At 38.5% G+C, this 25690-nt stretch overlaps 1 protein-coding gene across 1 annotated transcript; it reads left to right on the plus strand.

Moving 5' to 3' along the window:
• The first annotated feature begins 1697 nt into the window (after positions 1–1697).
• On the plus strand, positions 1698–24181 carry LOC140950897 (tolloid-like protein 1). The gene is made up of 16 exons (XM_073400114.1): positions 1698–1840; positions 2046–2116; positions 3056–3139; positions 5824–5946; positions 7942–8090; positions 10742–10934; positions 12232–12380; positions 14964–15156; positions 16380–16502; positions 17070–17376; positions 17725–17882; positions 18872–19032; positions 20460–20652; positions 21077–21420; positions 23413–23656; positions 24029–24181. The coding sequence occupies exons 1-16, from the start codon at positions 1713–1715 to the stop codon at positions 24067–24069; spliced, it is 2661 nt and encodes an 886-aa protein (XP_073256215.1). The 5' UTR covers positions 1698–1712; the 3' UTR covers positions 24070–24181.
• The last annotated feature ends 1509 nt before the right edge of the window (positions 24182–25690 follow it).

A 25690-nucleotide genomic window follows, 5' to 3' on the forward strand; every position in this document is an offset into this window, starting at 1 on the left:
TCGAATTCATCCATGAGCTCGCTCCTAGGAGCCTTTGATTGATCGTCTGATTTAGGACAAAAAATGCTGGCCCTGAGGAAGACTAATTTTGTTAGCCGAAATATTAACCTATAATAAATCAGCCCTTTGCCGTATTGCCAGCCCTGAATTCAGTTTTGTTTTATTTTACACTTAAAGTGACGTCTGGCTACAGCAGCTCTTTCTTAAAGATCCAGCAAGAGGAACCAGTCAGTCATATTTATGCGTTACGTGGACCTCTGCATTCAAACAATTTTTTCTAAACTATGTATGTGCCCCAGTAGGGGTACCATTTGTCAATAGAAGGTATACGGAAGGGGTACCTTTTCTGTTAAAAATGGTTATAAAAGGGGCAAGGGGTTGGACCTCGTGGCGGAGCCTCCCTGTAAAATAACTTTGTTGAGTACCCCGCGGATTTAACAGCACTTTTAGCCTGTTTGGGGGGCCGGGCAGTACACTTCCTTTAACAGGAAGGGTGGGGATTTGACTCGTGGGCTCCTACTCGTGTCTCAGTTATCTCTCACGTTTGATAATGTTATGCATCAGAACTAATAAGTTTGAAGGATTAAAAAATTTTGTCGTATCCTTCCCCCTAATCGTATATATGACTGGAAGTGAAAAAGTTTGATTCCTTTTTTTTTTTTGGAGAAACTGATGTACTCGACAAATCTCATGGAAAATAAATTTGCCAACGACCATCACGTCTGATTGTAAACAGCTTCCTCACTAACCAGATCACACTAACACTATTGTTTAGAGGTGGGGTGAGGAATTGGATATATATTGGTTGACTTCCTCGAATGAAAATGATTGACCTCTTAGACCCTGTTTACAAGGAGGGAGGGTAACCCTGGTGCTAGGGTTACCCTGGCACTCGCACTTACACTCTTATTTTTACTCGAGGTATTTACAGGCAGGTAAAGGGTTACCCTGGCGCTAGGGTAACCCTACCTGAGTGCTAGGGTTACCCTACCTGCCTTGTAAACTCTCTGTTAGGGATAGTTCGCCTAACCAGAACACTGAACTTTGCTCCGTCATGCGTCACTAGTAATTTTGACAATTTGAACAGAGTTATCCGATTTCTGAGTTAAATTATAAACATCTTTGGATTTGGGTAGTTTAGTCTAGTATAGGTCAGAAAAATTCAGCTGAACTAGCTCTCATATAGGCTTAAGGGTTCCAGGGTCCCAGCGGCACATCCCCTCCCAAAAATTCCTAAAGTACTCTCCCCCAGGAGATATGACATTTAAATGTTTCAGTGTATGTGCCTGTATGTGTTTTTATTACTAAACCTGATGCTTTTTCTGAGAGGTTGTTTTTGTAATTTCCGGAGTCTGTTCTTCTTTTTTAAGCACCCTTGATTCAAGTTTAATATGCTGAAGGTCATCGGAGGGTTCACAACACGCTATATTTTGGGGGGTAAGGTTACCATATTGAAGTAATTGAACTAGTTATAATTTGAGTTATTTTTAAGCCTAGTTAAAACTCCAAAGATCTTAATCGCACTGTTTGGCAAAAAGTCAAATCACGTACTGAAAACAAAAACGACTTTCTGTTTTTCTTGATACGGTCATTGAAACTTAGAATGAAAACTGAATTGGAAACGACTCGAAACTCAGGAATTCGATTCGCGTTCTGCCACGTACCTTGCCTTGCTCTCATTCACTTAAAAGACTGGTCAAGCTAATTCTGAAATGACCAAGGCTGCGAGTAAATGGAATCGTTTGGGAATTTCCGGAGTCTGTTTTTCTCTTTTAAGCATCCTTGCTGCAAGTCATGCTCAGCGTCATCGCAGGGTCCACAACACACGACATTTTTGGGAGTAAGGTTACCATATTGATATAATTGCATTGCGTTTAAAACCTAAGAACTTTACGGTGACGGCAAACTGGAGTTTAACTTTAACCGCGAAGGACGAAACATGCCGTACTTAGCTTTAATACGCTGCTTGTAAGTTCATTCTAGACATCAGTAAATTTATCATCACTGATGACCTAAACCGGTTAAATTCTGCTTCATCCTTCTAGGCTGTTCATCGGTTTGATTTTGCCTGTTATGGTCTCTGCAGGTTTTTGGCCTTCGTACAGAAGAATGACAGGTAACGGTAATGGAAAGTGTGCTTAGTGATAAGATAACTTTAAAAAACGCCCGAGTGACTTATCAGTTTGTAGATTACCTAATAGCATCATAAAGAAATAAAGCTGGATACATATTTATGAGTTACATGTGGACGAAAAGAGCCGGAGGCACGTTTTTGTTCAAGTTTTTCTTTTTTGCCCTCGCTCGGGTTATTTATTTATTTTTTTAATTCAATATTTATCCAGGGGCATCCTAGAGCTAGTTTAAATGGAGCCCTGACATGACGATATGTTATTGACGATATGTTATTGATTCTTTCTTAGAACGTCCTTCTTTCAAAACATTAAGAACAGAACTATTACAGGGGCTTTCTATGATTTGAAAATTTTATTCTATCCTGTCCTTCAGCTTCGTAAAGCGGGTTCGTATGTATTAATTTAAACTCTCTCGCCGGTAAGCTTGATTTCCCCTGCAAGAATATTTACCGCTTTGTAGTCTAGTCTGTAATTAACTAGTGATATTGATTACTAGCTAGGCACCTTAAGATCAGATGACGGCGATGGCAACGAGAACGTCAATAAAGCAACAGCCCAATACAAAAAACAACAATTCTTCACGTGCATCGCATTTTTTTTGTTCATTACTTTGCCGACACTTACACAATTACTACGTGGAAATGCTTTAATTCCTAATTTCACGTTTTACCGAGGACTTAACTTTTCTTTCTCTTTCTGAAGTTCAGTTCAACGGATGTGGTTCGTAGGAATTCAACTCCAGGAGAAGTCGCCTAAGCTTCTGACAAAGCAAGTGAGTTGAATTATCGCGATGAAGAGTGGAATAAAGAGAGCTCCCTTTTTATTTGATTTTCGCTGCCGTCTGTGCCTTCGCCGTCCTCTTATCTTAACGTCCCTACTATTATAACTCAAAGTGGTGTGATGATCATGATCTTTCTTTCAAGGTGTCATCTGGCGCTTCCCCCCTTACCTTCGCTGTAGGCGATGGCCACTACACGGACAGAGGACAATGCTTCCCCGGCAACGAGGTAAGGCCGGTTTCGTCATCAAGATGGACCATATACACCCCGCTGGTTCGTCATTTCGGAAAGAATTTGCTTCACTAGACACAGATCCCAACGCAGCAAGGGAGAAGGTGATGAGTTTCAGGTTGCGTTCCTCTTGACCAATCAAACTCCCGATTTCGAGATGAAAAATAACATTTGATTTATCGTTCCATTAAGGGCTAAACCAATCTTAGATTGCAATCTGAACGATTACCTCCACGCTTGGATTGTTCAGACTGGTATCTCAATCTGGTTCCAGATTTTCGACGTTCCATTAACGAAACTGCTCTTTGATCACCAGAATGAGCTCGTTTCTCGATAAACATGGCTGGTCAAGGCCAGTTCAGGCAAACGTTTTTATACTCTCCGTAGTTCTATGCCGCTGAAGAATTGTATTGTATTTAACTCAAGTTGCACTGGGATAGGAGATTCTCACGGTGAAATGTCCGATGTGTGTGTTTAGGGCTCGCTGTTGAGGCCTCAAATAAACGACCCTAAATCTAATACAGGTCCTAAGTGTAATAACTTTTGGTCCTAAATGTAATAAAGGTCCTCAGTGTAATAACTCAGTTTAGCCCTATACGTACTAAAGGTCTTCTTCTTCTTCTTTTTCTTCTGTTTCTCTCTGATCATCACCAACGGTGTTATTTTGTTCGTATTCCTAAGACCATCATCATCTTCTCCTTCCTTCCTATCTTCATCATTATTATGACACTTGGTATGATTTTCCTCTTCACGATTAGAAACGCTCTCAAAGGGTAACTCTAAATCCGTAAAGAAACGAGAGCGCTTACGTCAACGACAATATTTTCTTCTTGGGTCAGACCATTAAGTGCGACGTAGTGACCGTGGTTTTCCGCAAAATCAGTGTCCAATGAAAAGTGTTGTTGCTGGAACATTTAAGCCGGGATGAAACACATGGCTAGCACCAGTACCAAGCGATGATATTATATGAATGTTAATGTTATAAAGGTTATAAGCTGCAGCGTATAACGTCAGTTGGTCGCCGTAGGTGTGGTCTAGTGCCATGCGACTCTTGAGTAGCCGCTTTCTAAGTTAATGAATATCTATGAAGACTACAATAGGGCGAAGAAAGTGAATTGCCAGCTGGCTATAACATTAATATCGCATCAGGCCGTCGCATGCATGTTTCAGTCTGGGGCTGTTATACTACATACATGTATTATAATACGGGGCTAAAACCTATTACACATATAATTAAACCCTTTATTACATTTAGGGCCAGAAGTTATTGTATTTAGGACCTTTATCACATTTAGGGTCATTTATCACAGTTGAGGCCTCAACGCCTCACAGCATTTTAAGGCTTCGTAATTTTCTTCTGAGCTTGTTTGGTTCAAATTCCAGATATATTCAAGTTACAACAGAATTAAGGCCCAGTAAGAAAAGCTACTTGTTAAAGAGCTACTTTTCCTTCCACTGCTCTACGAGAAATTTGTACTGATATCAAGAGTAATGAGAATTATTCTCTCTGTATTAGACTACAAGCTACGGACTTTGTCAGACTTTAAAACTTGGAATTTCTTTTCTGCGAGAGGCTAAAATATTAAAAGATTAATGTGACTCAATCATAAAATGTGTTTGAATGGAATATAATTTCTTCTTTATTACCTATACAGTTCATCCGACAAATCGCAAATCCAAGTTACGAGTTGAAAAACACCGAAATAGTTAGCCTTTCGTTAACGTTGCATTTTAGCCTATTAAACAAACATCTTAGCCCTACCTTTTATAGTTTAACCTACCGCTTGTCACTGCTCCTTGACAAGAAAAGCGGCTCCCTTCTCAATCAGTTAATTTTTTTGTACGAAGGCCCAGAATGTTGAAACGTAACGCTGGCTAGCCAGGGCTATCTACCGGATGAATTACCATCAAGTAGACTGAAACGCGGTTCAGGATTGGTGTTCCCAGTGCAACTGTTTTTCTTTTGGAAAAATTAAGTCATTCGTAGAAAATTTCACTGTATATATACCACTCGAAAGCCTTGCACTAGATATAAATTAAACTGACTCAGTTTGATAATTTAGCACTAATAAACTTTCGATTTATAAACATAAACGAGTGTGTGACAGGAAAACACCAGTGCGATTTCGCCAGTTCATTGTGCTATAACACTCTAGGATCTTTTGGGTGTGTCTGTCGGAAGAGGTATCAGTCCAAAAGTGGACAACATATTGTACAGGTAACATGTCAAGATCTTTAAATTCAAACACTCATATTAGATATTTTGTAGCGACGTCTCTTTGGCGTTAATTTCCGCCCTTCGAAAGTTGTTTTCAACTAAAATCGCGTTATTTAAGTCGAGTTAATTTCCGATACCTTCATTGTTATTTTCATGGAGCGTTAATTTCCTATAAAAAGGCAGGAATATAATTGTTATTCTAATAGGCCATTTTATTTTTCAAGTTGACTCAAGCCTCTGTCTTAAAACGAGGCTAAGTGCGAAGCCTTTGACACAAAAATGAATTTTACAGGAGAAAAGTTTAGAAATTGACCTCGTTTTGAAAGTGAAGATTTTTGGAACTCGGAGATAGCCTATGATATTGATCTCACTAAAATAGCTATTGCAGTAGGTCACAGTTACTTGGAATTATAGAAAAACTAAATCAGTTTTAATTATTCAGTATCTGACTTCGTAATTGCAGATATAAATGAGTGTGAAACAGGAAAGCACAACTGTGACGCAGACGCTATCTGCAGTAACACAATAGGATCCTTTGTGTGCACTTGCAAGCCAGGGTATTCTGGGAATGGAGTTAAATGCACAGGTGAAACAGTATACTTTGGTATTACTTATAATCGTTTCTTAATCAACTCTGATTTTTCTCGCATTTAAGTCAAGCTCAGTTACAAGGTAGGCTCGATTACCAGCCACTGTTTGGAAATGAGCCTGCTCTCTTCCCCTCGGGGAGGACCGCCTAGAGAGCAGCGGAAATCGAGCCTGGTAACAAGGTAGTATGCTGTTACAAAGATTCAGATATTTGGATATACGTCAAAATATATGTTGCAGTTGATTTTTTACCTTAGATAATTTTTGTTTTTCTTTTGTGGGTATGGTAATGTATGCTGCCTAATGAAGTTGAAACAAAGAAGACATAAAAATCACCTGAGATAAAAAACTAACTTTACCATGTGCATTGCAGTTGCAGTGTCAGTATTTATAATATTGTTGTTTCTTAATATGCCTTTCAGCTTATGCCTTTTGTTGTTTTATGTTGTTTCTTAATACGCCTTTTCATTGTGGTTAGGGCTCGCCTCAAAGCATTTTGAGACTTCGTAATTGTCTTCTGAGCTTGTTTCAGTTTAAAATCCAGATAATTTCAAGTAACATGGCTCAGTAAGAACAGCTACTTGTTAAAGAGCTACTTTTCCTTCCACTGCTCCACGAGAAGACGCTTAATTTAGCGAAAAGACATAAAAACAGATGGGTGGATCGAAATTGAGAAGAAGATCAGTGCAGCAGCCAGCTATTGTATGGATCAATCTTTTCTCAGATTTTTGTTCCGGCTAGCACGAAAATCCAAATCTAGATTGTGTAAAATCCGAAAAACGTTTGGCTAAATGGAACACAACCTTAATGTTGCTTTAACCAGTGCGATCAGGAGCTCTTTTTTCCTTAACAATTTGAGATACTTTAACACTTTTTAAGAAAATAGGGGGAGGGATTGATCTCAGGTTGATAGGGAGTTAAATCAAAGACGTTTTTGAGCGACGCACACCAACTGGAAGTGAGTCGTTTTCTTTTTTAATTTGACATGACGCTACAAACTTTGCTTTCCCAAGTGTCTTCAATTTTCTCTCATATAGACGAGTTGCCCGAAAATCCCTGGGCGGGGGGGTTTACTGCCATAGTTGGGCTATATAGGTATGTGCCGCTCTGAAGGGTATGGTTTTCAAACAGTTTACTCTAGGATAGGGTATATAAATCAGAGCGTTTGGGTCTAGCATAGGGTAGTATAGGGTATAATTTTTCAGGAAACTGATCAGTTGGTTGAAAATTTTATATAGACTAGGGATTGTGGTATAAGGTTTTGTTTTGGCTAGACTGTGTTAGTGTCCTCAGTAGTTTCTGGAAAACAGCTACTCTAGGATAGGGGGAATTTGGGGAGTTTCCTCTAGTATAGGGTAGGAAATTCAGCTGAACTAGCTCTGGTATAGGTTAAGGATTCCAGGGTCCCAGCGGCACATCCCCACCCAAAGATTTCTAAAGTGTCCCCCCTCCGGGCCGAAAATCTGGTCAAAATCACGTCTCAAGATTGCAAAATATCCGCTTCCTGTTGACGTAACAGACGTGCGTCTCTCATGAAGGAAGACAGCCAGTCATTAATTTAAAAACCCCAAATCGTGTTTTTGGAAAGTAAATTGAATTTACTGATTGAATACTACAAAACAAAATCATCGGATGGAAAGAAGGCCGGGCTAATTCAACATGTCAACGGAAATGAGGATTAAATTTAACCTCTTCTGAACTTATAGCTAACTTATTATAACTCAGTCACGTGCGACTAATCAACTATTGTTCATTACAGCCAAAGAAACTCTATAACAATGTGCAAAAAGAGAACAAGATTTCTGGCCAACAGAAATCCGGGAAGTCTTAAGAAGGGATTGAGATAATTGTCCTCTGGTGCGGTATAGCCGCCTCGCCTTTTTCTGAGTACACCCCAGGTGGTTTTTAAAGTTGTCTCAGTGCTGAATAAAAAGGGCGTATTCCAAGATTTAGCCTCTGATTTTACTTAATAACTGATTTTTTTTTTTTTCAGTTCAGTGCGGAGGTAACGTAACTGTTCACAACACTGGTGAAATCACTAGTCCCCGATTTCCATCAAACTATCCTAAGAATGCAAACTGTGAGTGGAAAATCTACGTGGATGAAAGCTCACGAATAAAGCTAACGTTCATGGACTTTAAAGTAAGTGATAAATTAATGAGGGAACAAAGTTGTTTAAGTGATTAGCAACGACATTTCTTTTTAAAATTCTATTTTTAAACTAAGTGGCAAATAATGCATACGCGGAAAGAAAGCCTGAAAATTTCACAAATCACGAATCTCCTTATCCTTAGTTCGTGCGAATAAAGATGATCTCTTTACCCATCAAATACCCTGTTCTGTGCCTCCCCCGCCCTCGGAGGGACGTTCCGGCAAACTTACATTCATGTGCTACATCTACATAGTTAGGATTTTGGACTAAAACAACTAACGCATTAGCGGAGCTAGATCAGGAGTGCTGGTTTCCTCGCTGTTGATCTTGGGTTTGTACTCCACTCACCATTCACACCTTGTTCAAGGCTTCCGGTTCAGAATTATACCTTATTTTAGACTCAGGATCCCGAAAACCGCACCCAGTTCAGCGGCGCATCCCCATTTAGGCCAGGTAAGGGAATCGCCACCTGGGATTACAGACGGAATTTACTTCCCTCCTTTTACCCGATCTGCAAGATATATATATATATATATCTATATATATATATATATATATATATACACCCGTTTTCAAAAAGGTTTTCATATAGAGAGATATATAGATAGATATATGCTTTTGTTTTCTTGCACGTGCGCCCGTGTGCATTTTTCACTTGTTATTGTCCAACTTGTGAAAAAACTCGGCTCAACGATGAATTTTCTTTTCGTTAGGTTCTTAGTTCCAATTTCTCGGGAAAAAAAATGACAATGCACGAATATTGTCTGCAATTCTCTTGTTTTGCATACTCTTGAAAATTAAAGAATGCGGAATTCGGTCAGCTGTAGGTCATGTAATTGTTGTCGTTACAGGATAAGAGGAAAACCTCAAAAAATTTAATTTTCACAACAACGCAGATGGAATGGAAAAGAATTGTTTTCAAAACCGCTAATTTTTTTTTCTGAGAAGAAAGATGTAACGGTGAATGATGTCCGCGATATGTACCAAGACGTTGTCGAGGTTCATAGCAGTACATTTTATCATAAAAATGATGGGTTGGTCAGACATATTTATGCCTCACTTTTTTTGTTTAAAATCACATCTTGTAAGGCAACGTCTCACTGAAGACAGAATACTGAACTCTCGGCCACAAATGGTTTGAAGTTAGTTTTCAGTTTCTCTTAAGAACGCCCTTGGACAGCGCATAATACACTCCATCAATAAAAAATGCTTCGCCACTTGCTATAGATGCCATGACATTAATGGCCTACCAATTTGGGGACTTCCGTTTCTACCGAATGACACAGAATATTCCAAGAAAATTTTTTTTGTGTGATGGCTTATAATCAGCCATGTAATTCGCCATTGCAAATTTTATTGCAGGGCGCATGCACTTTTCTGAAAAAAACTCAGCGACATGTTCTTTTCAAATTGGAACAAAGAACCCGACGAGGAAAAAATTTATCGTTGCACCGATTTTTTTCTCAAGTTGGACAATAACGGGTGAAAAATGCACACGGGCGCACGTGCAAGAAAACAAAAGTATCTATGTATCTATATATCTCTCTATATGAAAACCTTTTTGAAAATGGGTGTATATATATATATATATATATATATTATACACTTAATGTAAGATGCCGAGGGAAACAGTTAGTTTTGTTTTCCCAAGAGTCCTGATGTTTCCCGAGACGAAGTCGAGGGAAACATCAGGACTCGAGGGAAAACAAAACTAACTGGTTTCCCGAGGGACCTGACATTAAGTGTTTTGTTATATTTCTAGACTTTCACTTCAACAGCAACAAAAGAATAATCGGAGCGAACAAAAACAGTCGACTCGATACTTATAACAACACAAATTTAATTCTCGAAACCACTGAATGAATGATTTACAAACAAAAGTACTTTCCTCATATTATCTGCATCTTTTTCCTCCACTAGCTGCTGTTTTTCTTCTGGGAACTTCTGGGATAACTTTAAAAATCGTTGCTTTTTAGCTTGAGGCTTCGTTTTTGTGTTGTTGTGTTCATTCACGAAAAAGAAAACTGGCTGGACCTGGCGGTGTTTTTCCCGCCTTCTGTCACACCACTTTCCACCATGCTTTGATCACGTGCTGCAATGTATCCCGAGCGGGATACATTGTTTAATGTATCACGATCGGGATACATTTGATTTTAGTCAAGGCCACGTGACCAAGAATCAACCAATGGCAGTCCCTGTTTAGTTGAGTGAAAGTCTACGAATATAACAAATATATATATATATATATATATATATATATATATATATATATATATATATATATATATATATATATATATATATATAATATTAATATACGCCTTTTTTGCCAAATTAGCCTTTTTGCGTCCGACAGCCTTTTCGATCAAAAACTATCCCCAAAGTAGCTTTTATAAAAACAAAGAGTGGAATCATTGCTTTTTTTCTCTTCTACTCCTTTCCTTCTCCTCACTCTTTCTTTTTATCCTTTCTTTTTCCTTCGTTAACTGTGGTTTTGGAGTTTCTCGGGTTTAGGAAACCCGTGCCTTTTGACGCCTTTTCACTCAAATGACTGCAAATTTCGTTAGACTGGTTTTCAAAACATCGGCTTATGTAATAGCTACTCACTGATTAACGTAATGCTGTGTGTTTTGCCTCCTAGCTGGAATCATGTCCGTTTGATTATTTGGAGGTTTTTAATGGTGGCACAAAAGATATAAAGAAACGTGTGGCTAAGCTATGCGGAAGTGATTTACCCGATCCTATCGAATCCAGTGGCAATACACTCATCCTAAAGTTCTCTTCAGACAGCTCATGTGGCTACAGAGGCTTTAAGCTGCAGCTTACAAAAACAGGTGTGGCACTAGTTCTGTTCCTACATATCAAGAGTAATGAGAATTATTCTCTCTGTATTAGACTACAAGCTACGGACTTTGTCAGACTTTAAAACTTGGAATTTCTTTTCTGCGAGAGGCTAAAATATTAAAAGATTAATGTGACTCAATCATAAAATGTGTTTGAATGGAATATAATTTCTTCTTTATTACCTATACAGTTCATCCGACAAATCGCAAATCCAAGTTACGAGTTGAAAAACACCGAAATAGTTAGCCTTTCGTTAACGTTTCTTTTTTAATTTGACATGACGCTACAAACTTTGCTTTTCCAAGTGTCTTCAATTTTCTCTCATATAGACGAGTTGCCCGAAAATCCCTGGGCGGGGGGGTTTACTGCCATAGTTGGGCTATATAGGTATGTGCCGCTCTGAAGGGTATGGTTTTCAAACAGTTTACTCTAGGATAGGGTATATAAATCAGAGCGTTTGGGTCTAGCATAGGGTAGTATAGGGTATAATTTTTCAGGAAACTGATCAGTTGGTTGAAAATTTTATATAGACTAGGGATTGTGGTATAAGGTTTTGTTTTGGCTAGACTGTGTTAGTGTCCTCAGTAGTTTCTGGAAAACAGCTACTCTAGGATAGGGGGAATTTGGGGAGTTTCCTCTAGTATAGGGTAGGAAATTCAGCTGAACTAGCTCTGGTATAGGTTAAGGATTCCAGGGTCCCAGCGGCACATCCCCACCCAAAGATTTCTAAAGTGCCCCCCCTCCGGGCCGAAAATCTGGTCAAAATCACGTCTCAAGATTGCAAAATATCCGCTTCCTGTTGACGTAACAGACGTGCGTCTCTCATAAAGGAAGACAGCCAGTCATTAATTTAAAAACCCCAAATCGTGTTTTTGGAAAGTAAATTGAATTTACTGATTGAATACTACAAAACAAAATCATCGGATGGAAAGAAGGCCGGGCTAATTCAACATGTCAACAGAAATGAGGATTAAATTTAACCTCTTCTGAACTTATAGCTAACTTATTATAACTCAGTCACGTGCGACTAATCAACTATTGTTCATTACAGCCAAAGAAACTCTATAACAATGTGCAAAAAGAGAACAAGATTTCTGGCCAACAGAAATCCGGGAAGTCTTAAGAAGGGATTGAGATAATTGTCCTCTGGTGCGGTATAGCCGCCTCGCCTTTTTCTGAGTACACCCCAGGTGGTTTTTAAAGTTGTCTCAGTGCTGAATAAAAAGGGCGTATTCCAAGATTTAGCCTCTGATTTTACTTAATAACTGATTTTTTTTTTTTTTTCAGTTCAGTGCGGAGGTAACGTAACTGTTCACAACACTGGTGAAATCACTAGTCCCCGATTTCCATTACACTATCCTAAGAATGCAAACTGTGAGTGGAAAATCTACGTGGATGAAAGCTCACGAATAAAGCTAACGTTCATGGACTTTAAAGTAAGTGATAAATTAATGAGGGAACAAAGTTGTTTAAGTGATTAGCAACGACATTTCTTTTTAAAATTCTATTTTTAAACTAAGTGGCAAATAATGCATACGCGGAAAGAAAGCCTGAAAATTTCACAAATCACGAATCTCCCTATCCTAAGTTCGTGCGAATAAAGATGATCTCTTTACCCATCAAATACGCTGTTCTGTGCCTCCCCCGCCCTCGGGGGGACGTTCCGGCAAACTTACATTCATGTGCTACATCTACATAGTTAGGATTTTGGACTAAAACAACTGACGCATCAGCGGAGCTAGATCAGGAGTGCTGGTTTCCTCGCTGTTGATCTTGGGTTTGTACTCCACTCACCATTCACACCTTGTTCAAGGCTTCTGGTTCAGAATTATTCCTTATTTTAGACTCAGGATCCCGAAAACCGCACCCAGTTCAGCGGCGCATCCCTATTTAGGCCAGGTAAGGGAGTCGCCACCTGGGATTATAGACGGAATTTACTTCCCTCCTTTTACCCGATCTGCAAGATATATATATATATATATACACCCGTTTTCAAAAAGGTTTTCATATAGAGAGATATATAGATAGATATATGCTTTTGTTTTCTTGCACGTGCGCCCGTGTGCATTTTTCACTTGTTATTGTCCAACTTGTGAAAAAACTCGGCTCAACGATGAATTTTCTTTTCGTTAGGTTCTTAGTTCCAATTTCTCGGGAAAAAAAATGACAATGCACGAATATTGTCTGCAATTCTCTTGTTTTGCATACTCTTGAAAATTAAAGAATGCGGAATTCGGTCAGCTGTAGGTCATGTAATTGTTGTCGTTACAGGATAAGAGGAAAACCTCAAAAAATTTAATTTTCACAACAACGCAGATGGAATGGAAAAGAATTGTTTTCAAAACCGCTAATTTTTTTTTCTGAGAAGAAAGATGTAACGGTGAATGATGTCCGCGATATGTACCAAGACGTTGTCGAGGTTCATAGCAGTACATTTTATCATAAAAATGATGGGTTGGTCAGACATATTTATGCCTCACTTTTTTTGTTTAAAATCACATCTTGTAAGGCAACGTCTCACTGAAGACAGAATACTGAACTCTCGGCCACAAATGGTTTGAAGTTAGTTTTCAGTTTCTCTTAAGAACGCCCTTGGACAGCGCATAATACACTCCATCAATAAAAAATGCTTCGCCACTTGCTATAGATGCCATGACATTAATGGCCTACCAATTTGGGGACTTCCGTTTCTACCGAATGACACAGAATATTCCAAGAAAATTTTTTTTGTGTGATGGCTTATAATCAGCCATGTAATTCGCCATTGCAAATTTTATTGCAGGGCGCATGCACTTTTCTGAAAAAAACTCAGCGACATGTTCTTTTCAAATTGGAACAAAGAACCCGACGAGGAAAAAATTTATCGTTGCACCGATTTTTTTCTCAAGTTGGACAATAACGGGTGAAAAATGCACACGGGCGCACGTGCAAGAAAACAAAAGTATCTATGTATCTATATATCTCTCTATATGAAAACCTTTTTGAAAATGGGTGTATATATATATATATATATATATATTATACACTTAATGTAAGATGCCGAGGGAAACAGTTAGTTTTGTTTTCCCAAGAGTCCTGATGTTTCCCGAGACGAAGTCGAGGGAAACATCAGGACTCGAGGGAAAACAAAACTAACTGGTTTCCCGAGGGACCTGACATTAAGTGTTTTGTTATATTTCTAGACTTTCACTTCAACAGCAACAAAAGAATAATCGGAGCGAACAAAAACAGTCGACTCGATACTTATAACAACACAAATTTAATTCTCGAAACCACTGAATGAATGATTTACAAACAAAAGTACTTTCCTCATATTATCTGCATCTTTTTCCTCCACTAGCTGCTGTTTTTCTTCTGGGAACTTCTGGGATAACTTTAAAAATCGTTGCTTTTTAGCTTGAGGCTTCGTTTTTGTGTTGTTGTGTTCATTCACGAAAAAGAAAACTGGCTGGACCTGGCGGTGTTTTTCCCGCCTTCTGTCACACCACTTTCCACCATGCTTTGATCACGTGCTGCAATGTATCCCGAGCGGGATACATTGTTTAATGTATCACGATCGGGATACATTTGATTTTAGTCAAGGCCACGTGACCAAGAATCAACCAATGGCAGTCCCTGTTTAGTTGAGTGAAAGTCTACGAATATAACAAATATATATATATATATATATATATATATATATATAATATTAATATACGCCTTTTTTGCCAAATTAGCCTTTTTGCGTCCGACAGCCTTTTCGATCAAAAACTATCCCCAAAGTAGCTTTTATAAAAACAAAGAGTGGAATCATTGCTTTTTTTCTCTTCTACTCCTTTCCTTCTCCTCACTCTTTCTTTTTATCCTTTCTTTTTCCTTCGTTAACTGTGGTTTTGGAGTTTCTCGGGTTTAGGAAACCCGTGCCTTTTGACGCCTTTTCACTCAAATGACTGCAAATTTCGTTAGACTGGTTTTCAAAACATCGGCTTATGTAATAGCTACTCACTGATTAACGTAATGCTGTGTGTTTTGCCTCCTAGCTGGAATCATGTCCGTTTGATTATTTGGAGGTTTTTAATGGTGGCACAAAAGATATAAAGAAACGTGTGGCTAAACTATGCGGAAGTGATTTACCTGATCCTATCCAATCCAGTGGCAATACACTCATCCTAAAGTTCTCTTCAGACAGCTCATGTGGCTACAAAGGCTTTAAGCTGCAGCTTACAAAAACAGGTGTGGCACTAGTTCTGTTCCTACATATCAAGAGTAATGAGAATTATTCTCTCTGTATTAGACTACAAGCTACGGACTTTGTCAGACTTTAAAACTTGGAATTTCTTTTCTGCGAGAGGCTAAAATATTAAAAGATTAATGTGACTCAATCATAAAATGTGTTTGAATGGAATATAATTTCTTCTTTATTAGCTATACAGTTCATCCGACAAATCGCAAATCCAAGTTACGAGTTGAAAAACACAGAAATAGTTAGCCTTTCCTTAACGTTGCATTTTAGCCTATTAAACAAACATCTTAGCCCTACCTTTTATAGTTTAACCTACCGCTTGTCACTGCTCCTTGACAAGAAAAGCGGCTCCCTTCTCAATCAGTTAATTTTTTTGTACGAAGGCCCAGAATGTTGAAACGTAACGCTGGCTAGCCAGGGCTATCTACCGGATGAATTACCATCAAGTAGACTGAAACGCGGTTCAGGATTGGTGTTCCCAGTGCAACTGTTTTTCTGTTGGAAAAATTAAGTCATTCGTAGAAAATTTCACGGAATATATACCACTCGAAAACCTCGCACAAGATAGAAATTGAACTGACTCAGTTTGATAATTTAGCTTAAACTATTGAGATTTATAGACATAAACGAGTGTGTGACAGGAAAACACCAGTGCGATTTCGCCAGTTCATTGTGCTATAACACTCTAGGATCTTTTGGGTGTGTCTGTCGGAAGGGGTATCAGTCCAAAAGTGGGCAACATAATTGTACAGGTAACATGTCAAGATCTTTAAATTGAAACATTCATATCAGATACTTTGTAGCCAATTCTCTTTGGCGTTAATTTCCTATCTTCGAAAGTCGTTTTCCACTAAATTCGTGTTAATTTAAGTTGCGTTAATTTCTTATCCCTTCATTTTTATTTTTATAGAGCGTTAATTTCCTATAAAAAGGCAGATATATAATTGTTATTCTAACAGGCCATTTTATTTATTCGAGTTGACTCAAGCCTCTGTCTTAAAACGAGGCTAAGTGCGAAGCCTTTGACACAAAAATGAATTTTACAGGAGAAAAGTTTAGAAATTGAGCTCGTTTTGAAAGTGAAGATTTTTGGAACTCGGACATAATGGTATTGATCTCACTGAAATGACTATCGCGGTAGGCCACAGTTACTTGAAATTATAGAAAAACTAAATCAGTTTTAATTATTCAGTATCTGACTTCGCAATTGCAGATATAAATGAGTGTGAAACAGGAAAGCACAACTGTGACGCAAACGCTATCTGCAGTAACACAATAGGATCCTTTGTGTGCACTTGCAAGCCAGGATATTTTGGGAACGGAGTTAAATGCACAGGTGAAACAGTATACCATGGTATTCCTTATAATCGTTTCTTAATCAACTCTGATTTTTCTCACATTTACGCCAAGTTCAGTTACAAGGTAGGCTCGATTACCAGCCGCTGTTCGGAAATGAGCCTGCTCTCTTCCCCTCGGGGAGGACCGCCTAGAGAGCAGCGGGAATCGAGCCTGGTAACAAGGTAGTATGCTGTAGTATACACTAAATTCGTGTTAATTTAAGTTGCGTTAATTTCTTATTCCTTCATTTTTATTTTTATAGAGCGTTAATTTCCTATAAAAAGGCAGATATATAATTGATATTCTAATAGGCCATTTTATTTATTGGAGTTGACTCAAGCCTCTGTCTTAAAACGAGGCTAAGTGCGAAGCTTTTGACACAAAAATGAATTTTACAGGAGAAAAGTTTAGAAATTGAGCTCGTTTTGAAAGTGAAGATTTTTGGAACTCGGAGATAATGGTATTGATCTCACTAAAATGACTATCGCGGTAGGCCACAGTTACTTGAAATTATAGAAAAACTAAATCAGTTTTAATGATTCAGTGCCTGACTTCGTAATTGCAGATATAAATGAGTGTGAAACAGGAAAGCACAACTGTGACGCAGACGCTATCTGCAGTAACACAATAGGATCCTTTGTGTGCACTTGCAAGCCAGGGTATTCTGGGAATGGAGTTAAATGCACAGGTGAAACAGTATACCATGGTATTCCTTATAATCGTTTCTTAATCAACTCTGATTTTTCTCACATTTACGCCAAGTTCAGTTACAAGGTAGGCTCGATTACCAGCCGCTGTTCGGAAATGAGCCTGCTCTCTTCCCCTCGGGGAGGACCGCCTAGAGAGCAGCGGGAATCGAGCCTGGTAACAAGGTAGTATGCTGTAGTATACACTAAATTCGTGTTAATTTAAGTTGCGTTAATTTCTTATTCCTTCATTTTTATTTTTATAGAGCGTTAATTTCCTATAAAAAGGCAGATATATAATTGATATTCTAATAGGCCATTTTATTTATTGGAGTTGACTCAAGCCTCTGTCTTAAAACGAGGCTAAGTGCGAAGCTTTTGACACAAAAATGAATTTTACAGGAGAAAAGTTTAGAAATTGAGCTCGTTTTGAAAGTGAAGATTTTTGGAACTCGGAGATAATGGTATTGATCTCACTAAAATGACTATCGCGGTAGGCCACAGTTACTTGAAATTATAGAAAAACTAAATCAGTTTTAATGATTCAGTGCCTGACTTCGTAATTGCAGATATAAATGAGTGTGAAACAGGAAAGCACAACTGTGACGCAGACGCTATCTGCAGTAACACAATAGGATCCTTTGTGTGCACTTGCAAGCCAGGGTATTCTGGGAATGGAGTTAAATGCACAGGTGAAACAGTATACCATGGTATTCCTTATAATCGTTTCTTAATCAACTCTGATTTTTCTCACATTTACGCCAAGTTCAGTTACAAGGTAGGCTCGATTACCAGCCGCTGTTCGGAAATGAGCCTGCTCTCTTCCCCTCGGGGAGGACCGCCTAGAGAGCAGCGGGAATCGAGCCTGGTAACAAGGTAGTATGCTGTTATAAAGATTCAGATATTTGGATATACGTCAAAATATATGTTGCAGTTGATTTTTTACCTTAGATAATTTTTGTTTTTCTTTTGTGGGTATGGTAATGTATGCTGCCTAATGAAGTTGAAACAAAGAAAACATAAAAATTACCTGAGATAAAAAACTAACTTTACCATGTGCATTGCAGTTGCAGTGTCAGTATTTATAATATTGTTGTTTCTTAATATGCCTTTCAGCTTATGCCTTTTGTTGTTTTATGTTGATTCTTAATATGCCTTTTCATTGTGGTTAGGGCTCGCCTCAAAGCATTTTGAGACTTCGTAATTGTCTTCTGAGCTTGTTTCAGTTTAAAATCCAGATATTTTCAAGTTACATGGCTCAGTAAGAACAGCTACTTGTTAAAGAGCTACTTTTCCTTCCACTGCTCCACGAGAAGACGCTTAATTTAGCGAAAAGACACAAAAACAGATGGGTGGAAATTGAGAAGAAGATCAGTGCAGCAGCCAGCTATTGTATGGATCAATCTTTTCTCAGATTTTTGTTCCGGCTAGCAGGAAAATCCAAATCTAGATTGTATAAAATCCGAAAAACGTTTGGCTAAAGGGAACGCAACCTTAATGTCGCTTTAACCTGCGATCAGAGCTCTTTTTTCCTTAGTAATTTGAGATACTTTAACACTTTTTAAGATAACAGGGAGAGGGAATCATCTCAGGTTAATAGTGCTGAATAAAAAGGGCGTATTCCAAGATTTAGCGTCTGATTTTACTTAATAACTGATTTTTTTTTTATTACCATCTATAGGTTCTCGTTCAGTTCAGTGCGGAGGTAACGTTACTATTAACAACACTGGTGAAATTACTAGTCCCCGATTTCCATTAAACTATCCTAAGAATGCGAACTGTCAGTGGAAAATCTACGTGGATGAAAGCTCACGAATAAAGCTAACGTTCATGGACTTTAAAGTAAGTGATAAATTAATGAGGGAACAAAGTTTTTTTAAGTGATTAGCAGCGACATTTCTTTTAAAAAATTCTATTCTTAAACTAAGTCGCAAAGAATGCATACGCGAAAAGAAAGCCGGAAAATCTTCAGGCTTGCTGGGAGTAGAACCCTTGACCTCTGCGATACCGGTGAAGCGATTTCAGCAATTGAGCTGGCAACCCAACTGGGAGCTGGTCATTAAATTAGTTCGTAACCGCATACCCAGGAAAGATGAAGATGAAATAAGTAATATATGAATTTCAAACATTTAAACCGCGGAATTAATACATAAATGCATAGAAGATCCTCGCAGTTAAAGTCGCAACTTATGCATTGCGCCCTCCGCCCCATGTTAATCACAAATCACGAATCTCCCAATCCTAAGTTCTTGCGAATAAAGATGATCTCTTTACCCATCAAATACGCAGTTCTACCCCCCCCCCCTACCTTCCGGGGGGGCGTTCCCGCAACCTGCCAAAATTTACATTCATGAGCTATATCTACAGAGTTAGGATTTTTAACTAAAAAAAAACTAACGAGTTAGCGGAGCTACATTAGGAGTGATGGTTTCCTAACTTTTGATCCTGGTTTTGTGAACCACGCCACATTAATTCACACCTTGTTCAAGGCTTCCGGTTCAGAATGATACCCTGTTTTAGACTCAGGATCGCGAAAACCGCACCCAGTTTAGCGGCGCATCCCTATTTAGGCCAGGTAAGGGTCCGGAGTCCCCCACCTGGTATTATAGACGGAAGTTACTTCTCTCCTTTTACCCGATCTGCAATATAAGATAGTACGCGCGCTCTGATTGGCCGAGAGGAGTGTTTGCATGAGAGTATGTAAACATGGTTGTGGCGTCAAGTTGTTTGGCTTTTCGCGCGCTAATCACGCAAGCACGAATTTGAAAAAGTTTTCTAGTTCAAGGGAGGCGTTGGGAGAATTCTCGACGGTTATGCAAACCCTCGACTTCGTCGTCGGGTTTGCATAACTGTCTCGAATTCTCCCAACTCCTCTCGTGTTTATATCAGGCTATGCAAACACGGAAAACGTTTTCTATTGCTTAAATATAGGCGTTGTTTTTGAAAATGTTTTCGCCAATTTGGACCTTTTTAATTTGCGTCCAACAGTTTTGTCGGCCAAAAGCTGTCCCCAAAGTAACTATTATAAAAATTAAGTGAGTGGAACCATTGCTTTTTTTTTCTCTTCTACTCCTTTCCTTCTCCTCACTCTTTCTTTTTATCCTTTCTTTTTCCTTCGTTAACTGTGGTTTTGGAGTTTCTCGGGTTTAGGAAACCCGTGCCTTTTGACGCCTTTTCACACAAATGACTGCAAATTTCGTTAGGCTGGTTTTCAAAAAATCGGCTTATGTAATAGCTACTCGGTGAGTAACGTATGTTTTGCCTCCTAGCTGGGATCATGTCCGTTTGATTATTTGGAGGTTTTTAATAGTGGCACAAAAGATATAAAGACACGTGTGGCTAAGCTATGCGGAAGTGATTTACCTGATCCTATCGAATCCAGTGGCAACACACTCATCCTAAAGTTCTCTTCAGATTACGCAATTGGCTACAAAGGCTTTAAGCTGCGGCTTACAAAAACAGGTGTGGCACTAGCTAGTTCTGTTAGTATATACGAAGAGTAATGAGAATTATTCTCTCTGTACATACTGTGTTACCGTGATGTAATTAGGCCTTTACAATGTGGTAGCAAGGGTCTGCAAAACGCCGGATAAGCAATAGTACCTACAGCGAATCTCTACCTACAAGAGATCAGACCGTGCGTCAAGCGATCACTTACGAATGCGAAAAACAATAAATCATTTTGTAAAATTACTTTACTCCAAAAGTAGTCGCGGCCACATGAAAGAGCGATACGAGAGGTTTCAACTGCAAGCTTTTACGTGGAATTATTATTATGTTTTGTTTTTTTGGTGGATAAGAACTCGCTTAATTGGAGATGGTTGTCGCACATGGTGGTTCGATCTTAATATGTATATTTCTATAATGTCAATCTTACGTCTTTCAGCTCCATTGTGTGGCCCAGAGGGTGCTTTCGCTGATTATGCCTTCCTCGTAGATGCTTCAAGTAGTATTCTCCCATCGGAATTTGATATTTTAAAAACGTTCGTCAAACGAGTGATAGACTTTCTTCAGATTGGAGCTAATCAGACCCATGTTGGTGTGATTGAGTACAGCAGGAGTGCTAGTTTGCAGCTCAATTTTTCAAGATCCTTTGACAAACGAGAAATTAAGAGCTTTGTGGAACAAGTGCCCCATACTGCGGGTATCACACGGATCGATTTGGCGTTGAAGGTTGCTTCGGAACAATTATTCACACCGCAAGAAGGAATGAGAGACGATTCAAGAAAGGTAAAGTTAAGCTGCATCTATCAATGAATTCAACGGTCATGATTTTCTAAGGTTACAGAACGATTTTATGTCGATAACGTTTTATTATTTTGTGATTTATTCAAATGAAAGAGCATTTACAGTAGTAAAAAGAGACACAAAGTTCTAAACTTAGGTAATGGGTGAAAGAGGTACCATTTGTCAATAGAAGGTATACTAAAGGGGTACCGTTTTCTGTCAAAAATGGTAAGAGGTCAGACCTAGGGGGTGGATACTAAGCAATTGTTCAACATCCAGGGACATCCAACGACTATTTTCATTGTAAAAACATCTGTTCGAAGAAGCAAATATTGCCTAGAATTTTCTATTTTTTCGAGGATTGTTAAAATTTTCTAGATGACCGTTTCATTCATGTACAATTCGCGAAGCTTATTTAATAAATTTTGTGAAGTTTAATTTTTTATATGTTAATGCCCAGGTTGGGCTGTATTCGTACAAAAAAGGAAATCTAAAATGTTCGGATTTAAAACTGTGATAGAGAGAGGAATCCTTTAATATGACTTAACGCTACCTCTTATGAACTAACCATGTGGGGAAATACATTGAATCTCCTCGTACTATAAACTGTTTATCACAAAGCTAGCAAAACCTTAAAAATAGCAAAACTGAAGAGCAAAACTAAAAGCAGCTACCTCTTAACACTACTATATAAAATTTTGTTTCAAATCACGGCTCGAGAGTGGAAAAAGTCAACTTCCGGTTGACGTCCGTGGCTCAAAAACATCGCAAATAAGCTCCCTGTTATCTCTTGGTGCCCCCCAGAGCTGCTGGACATGTTGCAGGTAACGAGAATAAAGAAAATTAAGTCACTTACAACTCGCTGAAAAAACTCAAGAGAGATATGTTAATGGTTCACAGCTGAAATTTCGAAATAAGTAGAGACCTTTAGGTTCGAGGACCAGGTTTCCAAATTTGGCTTATTTTTTTCCCGCGCATTCTCAAAAAATAGACCCCCGGAAAGCTTTATTTTACTTTTTTTTTTCACCATAATAGTTAACACGGTCATTTTAAGTAAAGGAGCTGGGTTAAGCCCTTTCCCGATCCCAACACTGATAGTAACATTTGATAACTTGATGTGCACACCACATCGTATTGAGAAAAGTTTCGTTCTCGTAGTTGTACTCGAACAACAACAAATTAACAAAAATTTTATTCGACATAGTTCAGATACAACACTAATTACACACTCATATAATTGATTACAGGAATACTGAGAAATCGCAAAAAAACTTTCCCCCCGCTAATACATAAAAGGCTAATCGCCGGAGGCGGCAGAAAGATGAAAACAAACTTATGGTGATGAAATAAGACAAAACTGAGATAACAATACAATAAGTTTAAATAAGAAAATTAAATGGAAAAATTTACATCCCAAAAAAAAGGTAAATGAATAAATAAAATTAAAAAAAATTGTAATTGCTAAGTCTCCCAATTGCTAAAGTAATTGCGCAATTGAGGCTTCAATATAGTCATTTTCAAGCTCTAAGGTTTCAAGAAGTATTTGTTTATTATAATAATTTTGTTTCGGAACTTGGATTTACCAAAACATCTAACAGAGTAAGGGATAGAGTTCCAAATGGATACACCAATCCTTGCAAAAGATTTTTTTATTTGCTCAGTTTTGAAAGTTTTCACGAAGAAGCATTCATTTAACGATAATCTGGTATTATTTGTGAATCGTACTAGTTTTGGTTAATTGGCTAAGAATGTTAGTTGGGACGGACTGCTCATGAATGCATGATGCATACCTTAAATAACTTACATGTTTAAAAAACGAAAAGGACTGACAAAGAAAGACATTTTGCTTGGACAAAAAAGGGAAAGGCATATTCCGAGCATTACCCAAAAAATTAAGCGAAAAGCACGTTTTTGCAGTACCAATAGCCTCTTAGAATATAAGGTTCTCTTTTCAATCTGTTGGCTGGCAACCAATTTGATGTGCGATTTTTTCAGGTCATGGTGCTTCTTACTGACGGAAACCAAACTGGATTTGACCTTGTTCCTGATCAGACACCTCTTGAAGATGCAATACAACCAATCAGGGATTTGGGTGTCAAGGTTATTGCGATTGGTATTGGAAGTGTAGACAGGGAGCAGCTGGCAACTTTGGTCACTGACCCCAATGATATTCTACAGCCAAAAAATTTTCAAGAACTCTTGACTTTAGTGAAGACAACGGTTGAAAAGAGCTGTGAAGGTACGTATTTAAATAGTTAACTTCATATTGGCGCCTCGGCCCTGAAGATCTGCTTTTGACGGCTAAAAGAACTGAGAGAATGGATTGGAAGCTTTCTGGCCCCTCCCCTCCCCGCTGATGATGATACGAACATCTGGAAATACAGCTCACGTATAGCTCGCGATATTTATGCATTCGGTGTCAAAGAGTATAAGACTGGGAGACCCATTACAATCGAAAAGGGGGTTAGCATCTATGAATCCTGTTTCTTATTCATTTTTGGGTAACGATTTCGTATAAACCGAACAAGCTGCATTTCCATAGAGATAAGTGAAGTCCAAAATCCGTCGATACAAAGCGGCAGTAATGTGATTGTTTCGTTATGTTTACTAGGTGGAAACAGCCCTGAGTTCAGTGTGTTGTCCCGTCTGTGATGGTATGAACATGAGAGGTTACCGGTTCAGTGAAAAACGGCAGAGGAATCATGCGTTAACCGACATAAAATCGATTTCATCGACTAATGCCTCATAGCTTGTCAGTTTTTAACTTGTTTTATAATTTTTCAGTTGTCAGGGACAAAGCTTGCCTTATATTAGAGCGATTTTCGTATGACCTTGAAATGAAAACGCGCGAATGAAACAGAAACAACAAACGAACGGAAATAGAGTTATTTGATTGGTTTATCGAACGGATACAAACGCGCGTGGCTTTTGGTTGGCTAAGCGAATGCTGGGGTGAAAAAAAACTTCATGCCCGAGAACTTTCTAGAAATCAATCGATACTTCGCTTTGACGTCATACGGCAACACAATTGGCCAATCGAACAAAGCCTTCTCCATATTAGGGTTTTCTTTGGCGGGAAAACGAAGAGTCCATGTTTTGATCTTTTCATCCACTGGTTGATAAAACAAATAATGAACACTTACCGAAACCATTTTTGAAGGTCATACGAAAATTGCTCTAAGAGTCTTCAGCTAATTGGCCCCTGTCTTTAGAGCATATTCCATTTTTAATTGGCATATAAAAAGTTGCTGGAAATGCGCAACCTCGCTCCCAGGGTCCTCTCTTACTCGTCTCCCAGAGCGATAGAGGGCAAATAGGAGAGGAACCTGGGAACGAGGCTGGGAAATAGGCTTTTTCAGGAGAAATCTAATGAACTGGCCTTGATAGGTACCGTGGATAGTACTTGACTTTTTATGCAATGTTTTCATTTTACTTTTGTTATAATCTGTCGGATATAACACGCTCGTTTCACGTAAATGGCAAAATTTCTGAATAAGTGATAATGATGATGATGATGATGATGATGATGATGATGATGATGATGATGATGATGATGATGATGATGATGATGATGATGATGATGATAATGATAACTGTGGCAGTTTGTTATAAAGTCAGAATGATTATACTTGGGGACTCAGTTCTAATAACTGCAAATGATTTCGAGTTTTAATTTTATTTCAGTGATTTTGCTTCAGTAGGAACAGTAGCACTCTTGCCAATAAAGCTTGTATTGAAGTTGTTGTTCTTGTTTGTTATTATATTTTGTGGTTCTAGGGTACCAGTGATATGACCAGGCTGACCTTATATCGGGGACACGTAGGAACCTTTATGATAAAAAGACATGAACTGCAAATATGTCACCATTTTATTTTTGTTTTCTCTCTATATTTTTTCTATCACTCTTGCTGCCGGATAAAGGCCGGATCAGTCAGTACTGTAAAAAGTTCTAATTTTAAGGTTTGGTATTGAAGACTTTATTAATCCAGGTCTACTAAAGATCCGGTTGAATCTCATCACTGGTTTGTCGTTGAGGTTTGCCTTCACAAGAGTTTAGGAAGCTTAACCCGGAGCGAGCACGCGACTCCCATATTAGGCCTTTGTCATACGGTTTTACAGACTGGTCTATTTTTAGATGCAGTTTAGAGCTTTTTTGAGCGAAATGGAAGCTCAGTTCTATCAAGAGAGAATGAGGATCATTCTCTCTTGGTTCTATCTGTTGTCGACGTCTGGTTTTTCGGGAGTGGAGAAGATCTCCCGAGTCTACTCCACT

This window comes from Porites lutea, chromosome 10 (genome assembly GCF_958299795.1).
Source record: "Porites lutea chromosome 10, jaPorLute2.1, whole genome shotgun sequence".
NCBI lineage: Eukaryota > Metazoa > Cnidaria > Anthozoa > Scleractinia > Poritidae > Porites > Porites lutea.

Coding starts and splice junctions, on each gene's coding strand:
- LOC140950897 (XM_073400114.1), top strand. CDS start 1,713: ATGACCAAGGCTGCGAGTAAATGGAATCGTTTGGGAATTTCCGGAGTC. Junction 12,381..14,963: donor TAACGTTCATGGACTTTAAA/GTAAGTGATAAA, acceptor TTTGCCTCCTAG/CTGGAATCATGTCCGTTTGA. Junction 15,157..16,379: donor GCTGCAGCTTACAAAAACAG/GTGTGGCACTAG, acceptor TCGCAATTGCAG/ATATAAATGAGTGTGAAACA.